General features: G+C 37.6%; 1 protein-coding gene across 1 annotated transcript; it reads left to right on the forward strand.

Annotated features, from left to right (window-relative positions):
• Positions 1–1,174: 1,174 nt before the first annotated feature.
• On the forward strand, positions 1,175–13,229 carry LOC149023509 (homeobox-leucine zipper protein REVOLUTA-like). Its single transcript, XM_089144046.1, has 18 exons — positions 1,175–2,416; positions 2,961–3,120; positions 3,564–3,649; positions 3,760–3,850; positions 3,955–4,050; positions 4,231–4,344; positions 4,465–4,548; positions 6,156–6,311; positions 6,385–6,459; positions 6,582–6,688; positions 6,858–7,041; positions 8,315–8,503; positions 8,854–8,934; positions 9,384–9,518; positions 10,564–10,901; positions 11,113–11,218; positions 12,308–12,457; positions 12,635–13,229. The coding sequence occupies exons 1-18, from the start codon at positions 2,187–2,189 to the stop codon at positions 12,779–12,781; spliced, it is 2,529 nt and encodes an 842-aa protein (XP_089000172.1). The 5' UTR covers positions 1,175–2,186; the 3' UTR covers positions 12,782–13,229.
• The last annotated feature ends 696 nt before the right edge of the window (positions 13,230–13,925 follow it).

The raw sequence follows: 13,925 nt of genomic DNA on the forward strand, positions 1-13,925 counted from the left end.
TAAAAATAAGAAAATCAAAAAATAATTGCGATTGCTTGTTAAATAAGTTATTAAATTACGCTAAAATTTCTAATTATATTTTATAAATAAAAATAAAAAAACCCGCCAAAAGTAAGAGATGTGAATGGCCGTAACCACTGTGCGGCGATAGTTGGCGCCGGAGAAATTCCAAATTGCTGCTCCACTTTCAAGCGTGCCATTTAGCTTTTTCGCTGTCTGACCCTGAGTTGTGTGTCACTGCTCTGCCCCACCTAACTTCACAGGACGAATTTGCCCTTAATAGTTTGTTAGAATTTCAAAGTTCACCATTGACCATTGCCCAATGACGGAGCCATTAGATATTAAGGGCACGTTTGGTTTGGTTTTTAAAAAACATTTTTGGCGTTCTTGCGTTTGTTAAAACGGTTTGTTCTTTTGTTTTTTAAAGAACGAACTGGTTAGAAAAATATTCTGAAGAACATCTTTTGCAAAATATCAAAAATATGTTTTTACTAAGGAATAGAAACGAAAGTGATAAAATTGGTCTCAGTTGAAACCTTAGAACGAGTCTATCAAACACCAATTAATCCTAATCATGTTCTATAAATATTATTAGAATGAATTTATCAGACGCTTATTTCCAAGCAAATAACGATCTTTAAAAATAATTTTGCAGAAGAACTGATCTCAAATACAAAATGTTACCAAATGCATACTAAATGGCTATTCGAAGCACAATTATCTTTATTCAAATCGAATAAATAAAGTGTTATCTAATATTTGACAAAAATTAATAGAAGGTATTCGAATTCAAATCCTAAACTTTATCATCTATACACTATATGATTATTGATTGTATATTTTTTAATTTCTAATTTTCAAATCTGATTATCAACCTTTTTAGAAAAGAATGTTTAGCTAATAATTATTTCATAATTTGGCCATTTGGCTTAGGATATTGATGGAATTTAGGATGAGTTTAACCTATTAATTAGGATTATATAAAAATTATAATCCGATATTATTCAATTGGATAAACAATTATCCGAATTTAGATATGATTGTTTATTATAGAATTATTTTCTGATAAAAAAAAATTCAGGCTTTCAGCCTATATATGTCCTCTACTTTCATTTCCTAGATAAGAAGGACAATTATGTAATCTTGATTGTTATAAAGAAGCGACAGGATTTTCGATTTGCGGACAAAGGAGTTTGTTTTGTTTTTTAATTTCTCATAAAAATTCCGTTGTGATTTGTGAAGTAAGCGTTTTATTTGCTGTTCAATTCTCTCTGTTCAGCCACTCAACGAGCTCTTCTCAGTTGTTTCTCTCACTTCTTCTCACTCTCAAACGCTAAAATGATACACTGCTAAAGTTTATTGTCCGTTTCAATCTTCTCCCCATTACTGTTTCTCTGAAAAATGGTTAGGGTTTCAGTTTCACTCCTTGAACCTCTCTCATTTTTGTATTTTTTTTAGCTATCTGATGTGGGAGAAAAGGCTCTCTCCACGAAGAGAGCCGTGTTTAGGACGAACTACTTTTTTTCCTTTTTCTCTTCTCAAGTCCTTAAAATTTTGACACGGTTTGAATTACTATTGTGAAGTAGACAAGATTCCGGAGATTTCGATTGGTTGACTCGAGTTTGAACGTGAAAATTCTCGACGGGAGTGAGGAAGATGGAGGGTTTTGCTCTTGTCATGTTGCTGTGATTGAAGAACTCTGGGAGTATTCTTTTGATCTCTGACGTTGTAGGTTTGAAATCAAGAGCAACGTTTTAGTTTTTGTTGAGGCTTACCTCTAAGATCGTGAAGTCGTAGTTGCAGTACTATAAAGCAAATATTCTTCTTGTTTTCAACATTATAAATGAGAAAAGCGAGCAGTTTCGGTTTTCTTGCTGATTAAAGGAGGAATGCTATGCTTTTGTTTCGAAGTTCCAAGATCAGGAAGTTTCAGGAAACGCTGAGTGGCAGGAATCCTCGTCAACAGAGAAAGAAAGGTTGTGCCCAAGAAAAGCAGTTCGAGCTTTTTGGTTTTAATTTGGTAATTGCGGTGCTAGTTTAAGGCTTCGGCTCTAAATCAAACGGCGGTGTTTGCCCAGGGACGGTATTCACGAGGGAATCTTACGTAAAATATCTAGAAAAAGAGGGTCAAGAGCTTCTACTTCTTGTCTCTTTCTTCTGAATATTGAGTTGGAATTCAGGAAAAAATGGCCATGGCTATGGTACAGCACAGGGAGAGCAGCAGTGGTAGCATCAATAAACATCTCGATAACGGAAAATATGTCCGTTATACCGCCGAGCAGGTTGAAGCTCTCGAACGAGTCTACTCCGAATGTCCCAAACCAAGTTCGATGCGACGGCAGCAGCTGATCCGCGAGTGCCCCATCCTTTCTAACATCGAACCCAAGCAGATCAAAGTCTGGTTTCAGAACCGTAGGCAAGGACTGGCTCTCTATTTTCCTATTGATTTCGTATTTATTTCCATTTTGGTGTCGCCGGGTCCATGCAATGGCTTTAAATAGGCCAACTCAACCGTTTCTAAGGCTGACTCGGATGAGTGTTGCATTAAATTGAATTACGAAGTTATTTGTTCCTGATTTCTCTTTGATCTTTAGGAAGAAATCGATACCTGCAACTCTTTTTTATCAGGATAAATTGTTAATTTTCTTCAACCTTAAAATTAAGCCGGCGTGGGTATCTTGCCATGGATATTAAGATATATTAAAAAAAAAAAAAAGTGGGAAAAAAGAATTCCTCCCACTTACTTCCAAGTTCCAACTTCCAAGTAGTTCCTTGTGTAAATATCGCTTTTGTGTTCCTGCAATCGCGCGGGTTCAGTAAGGCCGGATTCCTCTTTGCTTTTTCCGATAAAGATGAAGATTTTATGGTTTGGAATTAGATCGTTTTCAAAGATAGGAAATGGGGCTTAAGAACTTAGTATGAACTCTTTTATTGTTATATAATTGATAAATTTTTTGCAGGTGCCGAGAGAAGCAGAGAAAGGAGGCTTCTCGACTTCAAACAGTGAACAGGAAGTTAACTGCTATGAACAAGTTGTTGATGGAGGAGAACGATCGCCTTCAGAAGCAAGTGTCGCAGCTAGTGTACGAAAATGGCTACATGCGGCAGCAGTTGCAAAATGTAAGTTTGCTGCGCGACAAGCATGGTTTTCCTTTTACTCGCACCCTCGAGCTTCATCGTTTCCCCTCACACTTCCCAGTCTCGCTCAGTGGCCGGTTTTGTGTTTCATTTTCATCTAAAAACCACAAGGGAGCAATCAACGCCTACGAGTTTAATGCCAAACAGGAATTCTTATACCTTCTGCTTGAATTAATGGAATTTAGAGCATTACCCATTATTTACTCTGTCTCTAACTACCACAGCTAAAATGGTTGGGAATTTATACTCACCTTCATTCTTGTTCTCTTTTGTTATACTTATATACGACTGAGGGAGGGAAGATTGGTGAAGTTTATAGAAAATGGAGCTTTTGATTTCTTGGGACGCAACATATTCTTGTCATTGGTGAATTTTGTAATTATTAACTAATAATTAATTATTAATTAATTAATAATTTCATGTAGGCATCTGCAGCAACTACGGATGGAAGCTGTGAATCTGTAGTTACCACACCTCAGCATCCACTTAGGGATGCAAATAATCCCGCTGGGTAATACTGAATAAAATGTTACTTTTAAGTGATCACCATGCTTTCCTTGTTTCAGGTCCATCTATCTGACACTGCTTCTGATGATGCTGAATCTCTGCTCTTTTTTGCAGACTCCTCTCAATTGCAGAGGAGACCTTGGCAGAGTTCCTTTCAAAGGCTACAGGAACGGCTGTTGATTGGGTCCAGATGCCTGGGATGAAGGTCTTTTTGTTTGTTTGGTTGATTATTTTCTGTATTTTCAAAAGTCTGTACAACCTTCCTGCCATGATGTGAAACTGAACTATTTTACTTGTCTTTGTGATCAGCCTGGTCCGGATTCGGTTGGGATTGTTGCCATTTCACACAGTTGCAGTGGAGTGGCAGCAAGAGCCTGCGGTCTAGTGAGTTTAGAACCCACAAAGGTAAGTCGAGCACTCTCAAACTGAAATTTTCTTACTTAAAATGGATTTGATATGGGGATCCCAGAGGGTTTATTCATTTACTCTGCGGGTTCCATGAAGGAGGCATTGGGGATCATAGACATTGTGGTCTGTCATTAGTTGGTTTTTACCGACTGATTTTCAATTTTCTTCTTTCCATAGATTGCAGAAATCCTTAAAGACCGTCCATCTTGGTTTCGAGAATGTCGGAGCCTCGAAGTCTTAACCATGTTTCCAGCTGGAAATGGGGGGACAATTGAACTGTTGTACATGCAGGTAGGAAGAGTAATTTTTAATTTTAATTCTCTTTTCTGTCCTCCCAGCCTTCTGTCTTTTTTTTTTCTTCTCCCTGACTTCGTCTGTCATGACTTTGTACTCTTCACTTTCTTTTTCCAGATGTATGCTCCAACTACACTGGCTCCTGCACGAGATTTCTGGACTCTGAGATATACTACTAGTCTAGAAGATGGCAGTCTTGTGGTATTTATTTTTCTCCATTGAGTACCTATTTCTTTTGCACCCTATTACTGTCTCCTGATTGCATTTAGATGTGGGGATGACACTTGATTGCATTTAGATGAGGGGATGACACTTTTATATATTCACAACCGCAGTCTTGTTGTGCTGCGAAATTTTACTCCCAAAATCCAACACACATGCACTATGCTTGCTTCCAACACTAACCCCTCTGATGTTGAGTGTGGAAGCTTTCTCTTGCAGATGATTTGAGGGAAACCAAAATTCTTGATTCACCATGACTAAAAAATTTACATTAAGTCATGTAAACTGATTACTTTTTCCAGTGAATCTGCATGATGGGAGAAGTAAAAATGAATAAAATCTGCAATTGACTTGTTTTAACTATTATGGATATCTAGAATCTTTATTGATACCGGGGTACTAACAGTATCAAATTTCTGCCACGTAGACTAAGATCTATAAATATAACCTTGTGACGTCATAAAATTGAGTTCACAAACTATATAAATCATTATTATGTATCGACTTACTAAATGTTAACTCTAATTTAGGTACTTATACCACTTGCCACCCTGCAAATGGTGTATTGTGAAGTAAATTTTCTTTATTTCTGTGTGGACATGGTAATCCTAGGATTAATAAACCCAAATGGTACAATTAAATGGCCCTGAAATACTTTCAAGGTTTGGGTGTGGAATTTGTCCATGTTACTTAAGGTTTGTGGACATTGTTTTTTGGGCTTTAGAAGCTAGCACCAAAGCTTGAGAAGCATCCATCCCCATTACTGGTGGTGAAGATACTGAAAGAAATGTTCTTATAGGGCACACCCTCTTGACTCCAGTCTCCTAAAGTTGAATAACAAAGCATAGTAGCAAAAACCTAAGAAACATTCTCATAGATGTCCTTATTGAGATTGCTTGACTTAGATCTATTATTTGATGGTCCTTCGTGGGAGATCTCAAATGCCAAATTGGCATAATGATGTATGCTGACATTAGGCACTGCCAAGGCTTGCTGTAGTTACTGTAAGGTAAACTTTTCCTGGACTATGCTGTTTGTTGACTGTAGAATCTATGATTGCATGCTTAGTTGTGCCATATGAGAAGGGAATTTTGACCATTGGATTGTTTTTCAGGTAATGGTCTGTCTTAAACCATCTTTCAAATTTCAGGCATATCGTTTGCCCTTCCATGCATTTGCTTTCACTTTCTGCTTAGCAATAGTATTGGTCTGCATCCTCTCGGTAGTCTTGGATTTAATGCCTATTAGGCTAATTGAATGATAATTCTAGTCCAAGTTATCCAGTGGGTCCTGTGTGGGCATGCTGAATGATAGTTCCAATCGCACCCATTGTGTCATGTGTGTCACTATATTTTATGGCTTTTTTGGTGAATGGTTGCCATTCATTGTTGTCTTACATCTCCTCATATTCAGAAGTATGGATTTTGGTTGTTGCTTTGTTTTCTAATTGTGTTGAGGCAAGATACTGATGGCGTGAAAGGGAAAAGCTTAATTTTTCTTTTTTATTCTAAAGTTTGAATTAGTGTTGACAGACTGGAACTTAATCTTATGTGCCTTTTGCTATGTGTTTGTGTTGATATCCCAAGGTTTGTGAGAGATCGTTGTCTGGTTCTGTTGCTGGTCCAAATGCATCAGCTGCTTCACAATTTGTGAGAGCTGAGATGTTACCCAGTGGTTATTTGATTCGACCATGTGATGGGGGAGGGTCAATCATACACATTGTTGACCACCTAGATCTTGAGGTTTGTGTTATCATATTGGGTATTTGAAGTTAACCTTCCTTTGCAAACGACTTACGGCTTCTTTTGTATTCAGGCATGGAGTGTACCAGAAGTGCTGCGACCTCTATATGAGTCCTGCAAAATTGTGGCGCAGAAAATGACGATTGCAGTAAGTGGTGAACTTGTGCAAAATAGGGTTCCTCAATATGCATACATGTTTTATGTGCACACAAACACCTCAAAACACACACACATGCAAAGAGGAGACACTGATATAGTATCTTTGCATAGGCACTGCGCCATATCAGGCAAATAGCTCAAGAGACTAGTGGTGAGGTAGTGTATGGATTGGGCAGGCAGCCTGCTGTTCTTCGTACTTTCAGCCAGAGATTGAGCAGGTAGCTTTTAGATTCTTTTTAGTTTATTTTTTGTCCGTCTATCTAAATCTTTGTTTTTGTCCATTCAGCCTCTGGGTTGGCTTTTGATTTCTTTGTTATATATTTGTATCTTTCTTTGTTTTGTTATTTACATTTTTGCAAGTACTATATTTTATTCAATGCCTTGTAGAGGGTTCAATGATGCCATCAATGGATTTAATGATGATGGCTGGTCGTTGATGAACTGTGATGGTGCGGAAGATGTGGTAGTCACTGTTAATTCAACTAAGAACATGGCAACTGTTACAAATCCTGCTAATGCTCTACCTCTGCCTGGAGGTATCCTTTGTGTGAAGGCATCTATGCTACTCCGGGTGAGTTCAGAATCATTCACTGAAGGCATCCAATCAGTCATTCTGATTGAATTTCACTTCAATGTGTTATTGCTAATGATTTAATTTCCATCTCAGTCATGTTGCTCAAGGGAAGAATTAAATCTTTACATCTTCCTATAACAATCTGATTTGCCAACTGAGGAAATATTGACTTGGAGCAAAGTATGCAATCTTTTTATAAGACTTGGAACACTAAAATTTGCTCAATTGGGGGATTGACTTGTTAATTGGCGATCTTGAAATTTACATTGTCTTTCAAGTATGATACCTATTAAAACCAGTACTGCATAACTGGTGGGAGAATCTTAACTTCGAATTCCATATGGGACAGTTTAGGATTTTTCATTCTTTCCTATTTTTGAATATGCACATAATTGCTGCTATAGTTGAAATGGAAAATAAATATCTTATTGAGAAGATTGAAAAAGTTCGTTTCATTTATTTTCTTTTAACATTTTATTAGGCATTCTACTATACTTGTAAGAGTCCTTCTTCCAGAGGAAACAGGTTCAGATTGCATATCCGTTATAACAGGATCTCAATTACCCTACGATATAATTAGATCAACAATAAGATCAAAGTCAACCTTATCCATTGGAATCAGATTCTGGGCAATGATTGTAAACTTTAGGATAATATTATAACAAATCAACAGGTAAGATCTGGCTAAAAGTCTGGTCGAAGGAGCCTTTAGGAGTCCTTTGACTCCTGCAGAAGTTGAGGATAATCCATTGGCGTGGTTCAGCATTTTGGAGCGGACAGTGCTGCCACCAACCCGATGTTGGTTTTTTTGTGTGTGTGTGTGCGTGCTGACCATCTTGTCATTCCATTTCTCCAATACGTATCTTGATACGCTTGGCCAGTCACTTCCAGAAAGGGAAATATTATAATACTATCTAGTGAAAATTTTTCTCTTACATTTGCTTGGCAAGGAATTCTGTCCACACCATCTGCAAATCTATTTTCTGATCCATGTGGATGGTTGACATGTTTAATGGTAGCATTGTAAAGATAAGGTGAATTTCAGGTTGTCCACATCTCATATTTCATGGCTGACCGTATGGTCTTACCACAGTTGACTTGCATCTGGATTTCCTCTGCCAGTGAACCATTGTTTGCCTAGCGGACTACTTCAATTTTCTGAAGCTTTATACAGCCAATGGTTGAATTGACCACCCTTAGTAGATAGGGTTACCATGTGGAATTTTAGTTCTTGGCTTAAAAACTGATCAAATGTGTGGTCCCTTGTCAGAATGTTCCTCCTGCATTACTGATTCGGTTTCTGAGGGAGCATCGTTCTGAGTGGGCTGATTTCAATGTTGATGCCTATTCTGCTGTGTCTTTGAAAGCTGGTTCCTACGCCTTCCAGGGACTGAGACCCACCAGGTTCTCTGGGAGCCAAGTCATCATGCCTCTTGGTCAGACCGTAGAACATGAAGAGGTTTGTCATGCTCTTGATTTTATTTATGATTTTGTGTACTCATTTTTGTTTGCTGAATATGCATTAGCAATTTAAGCCGTCCTGAATGTCTCTAGTTTTTTGACTTACTCGTATTTGAACTAGTCTATTTCTTATCTGAAATGCCTTCACACACACACACACACACACCCCTCCTACTTCTTCTATTTTTTTTTCGTGATTAGTTCTTTAAGTTCCATGGATCTAGATGATGAGAAGTGCTTCACTATTTTGAATTTGCATTTATCTTAAAGATTGTTCTATACTTGCCTTTCCCGAACCTGTATCTTTCCTTTTCTGATTGCTATTGTTATTGGTGGAGAATATTTCAGATGCTTGAGGTAATTCGACTTGAAGGCCATGCTCTTACTCAAGAAGAGGCTGTTCTGTCCAGGGATATTCATCTCTTACAGGTGTCTCTTCATTCTTCACAATGAATTGCTCACTGGCTTTTTCTCTGATTATTGGATTGTTCCTCATTACTTAGTCTGGGAGTCAAAGTTATCCGAACCTTCTGAGAATTTGAAAGTGTTACTTTTTGTATTTCTGAAAACCCATTCCGTCAGAATGAAGACATTGGTGACATGGACTGAAGTTTAGCATGAATCTAACAGTTTGTCAATTGGCTGTTTATATGCTATTTGACATGATTGGCTGGGAATTATTGATGCATAGATAACTTGGGAGAAGTATGTGACAAGAAATTCATGGAGATCTCTTGGTCTGCTTTATGTTTCTTGCAATTCTGAAGGGGGGAAAAATGTAGAAGAATCAGTGGAACCTTAGGTTGATGTTTATTTATTGCATGTTTTAGTTGCCCTGATATTATTTTGACTGTACTTTGACTCAATCTCTGGTGCAGATTTGTAGTGGAGTGGATGAGAATGCAGTGGGAGCCTGTTCCGAACTTATTTTTGCTCCAATTGACGAAATGTTTCCAGATGATGCCCCACTGCTGCCCTCAGGATTCCGCATTATACCGTTGGATCCAAAAACAGTTGAGTTTTGATATGTTCCTCTTGAATAAATTTTTCGCTACCCTCACCCCCAATTATTATGTGAAATTTCTTTTCTTGCTTCATATTTTTGGAGCCAGATAATTCTCTAATGACTTATCAGCTGTTGGCTTAGCACAATGAGTAAACCTCTAAATTCCCTGGAAACTGTTTGTTTGCTGAAGAAAAAGGGGTGGGATAGTTGCAAGTGTGGGACCCATGTGAAGTGAGGTGAAGTGGCAGAAAAGTAAAGGATTGAAAAAATGAGAGAAAAGTAGAATATGTAGCCCCACAAACTTACTATGTGTTTTTCAAAAAGTCCCACCAAAATGGTGGGATTTTTTTTAGGTGTGCAGTGGGAAAAAGTGGGTGCCATATCAGCAGACAAGCTCCCTTATTTAGAAAAGCTTGTCTACAGTGAATCAAACAAATCAACTTTGGGATTTCTCTAGAATAGTACACTTTTTCCTCCCCTCTTTGTCCACCCCATTTTATTTGATCAAACAAACGGTCTCTAGGTGAGTTGGAATTCTTGGGAAAAAAGTGTTGCTATTCTTGTATGCTTATTGTATTTAAACAAATTATGGGAGGGTCCTTCTGTTGACTTCTGTTGAAGAAGAAATTATAAGAACTTGGATCTGTATTCAGATCCTGGATTATCTTCTTTTTCGTATACTGTGGATGGGGTTTTGCTGTTGCTATTTATTAGACTATTTTATAGCTGTTCAATTCTTTCTATATCTTAAGTTTGTCTGTCACTGTTTATTCACTGCATCTGCCACCACAGCTCATCTTCTTCAGGTAATGTTTTAGAATAAGTTATATACTCCATGATTTTGGAACGTATTCTCAGATTTGTATGCTGTCTCTGTGTCTGTACTCCATCTGGAATTACATCCAAGGTTGAATCAGTGTTCTTAACACTACATAGTTGGGGTTTTGAAGTCCTTTTGCTTTTGTCCTTTTATCTTATCAAGATGAGGATATTTTGGTAGAAGTATCTGGGTCTAAGTCTTTGCCTCGCAACTGATGGTTACCGTTATACAGTGTGAGACAGAAGATGCATTGACTGCACATCGGACATTGGATCTGGCATCCAGTCTTGAGGTAGGCCCAGCCACAAACCGTACATCTGGAGAGACGTCCCCAAGTACCTGTACTGCTCGGTCGGTGTTGACCATTGCTTTCCAATTCCCATTTGAGAACCATCTCCATGATAATGTTGCAACAATGGCTAGACACTATGTACGTAGTGTGATTTCCTCTGTTCAAAGGGTTGCAATGGCAATTGCTCCATCAGGTCTTGGCCCTCATATGGGCCCAAAGTTATCTCCAGGCTCTCCCGAAGCTCTTACACTTTCTCAGTGGATCTGCCAGAGCTATAGGTAAGTCCTCTTCATCCTTCGTTCATGTCCAGAAGTTCAGATATTCATTTTTGAATCTCTGCCTGTTTGTGTTTTCACATTTTCCCCGCCTCCGTAATGCACAGCTGATCAAAGTTAAAATACATGAGAGTCTGAACATTCACCTGGACTGACTCATGAATTATTCTATCTCATTCCTATGAATTTGTCTCTTGTTTCCATTTTTCTACAGTTATCATCTTGGGACAGAATTGCTAAGATCTGATGGCCAAACCAGTGACACAGTGTTAAAGCAACTCTGGCATCATCAAGACGCCATATTATGCTGCTCATTAAAGGTATCATTATAGTTTTCCTTCAGGAGACTATATTTTGTGTTGTCTGGTGATGGTATGCTAACTAGTACCCCTGTTGCTAACTGGTTGTCAATTTGACTTTGTCATCCAAGGCATCAGGATTCATGACTTCATGTGCTACTTGTCCTCTATGGGCCTTGGTCTCCTCCTAATGTCTGTAGTCATGTGGTTAACCAGTTGCTTGACAAGGCTGTCACTATGACCTGCCAACTTGAATGTTAAAGGAACTAAGACAATTCATATCAGTGTTCATTGATGTGAAATAATGCTGACTTATTCTCAAAACCACTCAGGACTGTCATCTGGCCACCTTACCTGTTTTTGGTTGTGGAAGTTGGTGCTAAGCTGGATTGAACTTGAATTGTCCACATTTCTGGTTTGTTAGTGGTCAGAGACTGTTAAGAGGAGTTGCCAAAAAGAATTCCTCATCATCTAATAGAACTTATATATATATACACACACACAATCAGCCTTATCCCAACTTAAAGGGGTTACCTACATGGATCCAACAACAAAAAGTAGGGAAAACTAAAGTTTAAACAATGAACAGAGGGATGGAGAGATGGGAAAAGGATGTAGAATGACACCAGTTTCTACAGCCCTGGGTGCTTGCTACTCCTCCCTTCTGTTGAAGCTGAAGTCTTCATTTGACTCTCCCTCAACCTTAGAGATCGAGACATTAATAGAAACACAGCAACGAAACTACGAATTTTAATTTGTGGCTTTTTTTTGGGCATGGGCCAGAGGAAGCTCGGTGCATTTCTGCACAGCCACTTAGAGCTGTATCTGTCTTTTGGCAATCTACTTTGGTGCTTAAAGTCTGTCCACATAAGCATCTATTATATGCTGATTTTTTTTATCTAATATGAGTTCATATGTTGGAATAATGCTTTGAAAATTTTAAAAAAAAGAGTAAAAAATTAGCCCAACTTATTGCTTAGAACTGTTTGTGTCAGCCTTGTTGAATCTAACTGAAGAGATTCCAAATGCACGGCAAAGTTTGTTACCCTTCTTTACAATATATGAATGCAACAAATAAAGGATTGACAGGGTGGTCTTTTTGGTTTGCAGTCTCTGCCAGTTTTTACCTTTGCCAACCAAGCAGGCTTAGACATGCTGGAAACCACATTGGTTGCTCTACAGGACATTACACTGGATAAGATATTTGATGAGTCCGGTAGAAAAGCAGTCTGCTCAGACTTTTCAAAGATAATGCAACAGGTATGTTCTAGCCATGGTTGGAGTATGCTACCACTAATGTCTTATAGAGGTTTCTGCCTTGGCACTATTGGCTTATAGGAATTCCCAAGTCTCTGTTCATTTGAATTTTTCCAGCTAATGGTTACTGATATAATTTGTTGCAATGGCAATCCATTGCTGTGCATTGGGTTTGTGCAGGGTTTCGCTTATCTGCCCGGTGGACTCTGCATCTCAACAATGGGGCGCCATGTTTCGTACGAGCAAGCTATTGCATGGAAAGTCCTTGCAGAAGAGAACACTGTACATTGCCTTGCCTTCTCTTTTGTCAACTGGTCCTTCGTGTAAAACATGGTTTATTGACCCAAGCCACAGAGAAAGAGAGTCAGAGTTCTATTTATTTCATGTTACATTATTAGAAATTTTTTTGCCTTATTAGAAATCTTTTTTGCCCCAAATCCTTGTTTGTCTACCATGGAGGCAGAGAAGAAAGATGAAAAGGATGTTTAGCTAACAGGAACTTAGAGACTCAGTTTGGTTGCAAGTAAAAGGAGGGAGGGAAAGTGAAATTGGTTTAAAGGAACTTCTGGTACCTTTATCGTGACCTTAAAACTCTCTTATCATATTAGGCAATTATGCTTGGTCTTTTCAAATTTATTGGTAAAAAAAGATAAAATCATTTACTTTCTTGTTATTTTCTTTGCAATTGGATAAAACTAATCAAAATGGAAAATTTTGAGATTTAAAAATTTTCTAATAAAAGATTGAGTAATGATGATGTTGGGTTTGGGGGTCTTGTATTTTGAGTATATTTGTAATTAGCTTGGAAAATTATAAAATTGTAATTATATAGGGACTAGAGGATGGGGTAAGCAAAGTAGTACTTTTTGAGGTATGAGAGTGTGAGAAGTTTTTAAGAAATAGTGTTTTTTTTTCTTTAGTGGATGTATGTGGTTTTATGATTTTATCGAACTATGTTAAATTTCTTGTGTTGTGAGTGTGTTTTATTGGTGTCTTCTTTGTAGTTGTGCATCCTTTACGAATAAAATATCTGATTTGCATTTTGAGTTTGCTGGCAGCAGTTTTGTTTTCTAAGGAAAATAAAATGGAAGAAATAAAATCAATTTAATATCAAGATGAAAACTTTGATAATCTTTGATTTATTTCTCTAGTAAATCTTTTTTAATAAAAATAAAAAATAAAAAAACATTTTTTTTCACTTAAGTGGTCAATATTTCAATTAGTCAATTTTGGTGAACTTGGAATATTACAAAAAAACCAACGTGAATCTTTTTTTAATATAAATTTTAAAATTACCATTTTGTCCATGGGATGAAAGAAAATATAAATTTTTTATATTATAAAAACCTTGGTTAATTTTCTAAACTTTTGAGGAAAAAACCTCCCGAGTTTACCGATTCATGTGATGATGTCATCGGCGAGAGATGAAAAGTTTTCTCACGTTGCCCACCTCTCACTCTCTTTCTCTACA

This window comes from Hakea prostrata, chromosome 2, assembly GCF_041222555.1.
Source record: "Hakea prostrata isolate BN-2017 chromosome 2, UWA_Hpros_2, whole genome shotgun sequence".
Classification (NCBI taxonomy): domain Eukaryota; kingdom Viridiplantae; phylum Streptophyta; class Magnoliopsida; order Proteales; family Proteaceae; genus Hakea; species Hakea prostrata.

Bases quoted from the DNA above. Each gene is read 5' to 3' on its own strand.
- LOC149023509 (XM_089144046.1), top strand. From the start codon at position 2,187: ATGGCCATGGCTATGGTACAGCACAGGGAGAGCAGCAGTGGTAGCATC. The intron at 3,650-3,759 runs GTAATACTGAAT...TCTTTTTTGCAG, and splicing joins GATGCAAATAATCCCGCTGG to ACTCCTCTCAATTGCAGAGG. The intron at 7,042-8,314 runs GTGAGTTCAGAA...GTCCCTTGTCAG, and splicing joins AGGCATCTATGCTACTCCGG to AATGTTCCTCCTGCATTACT.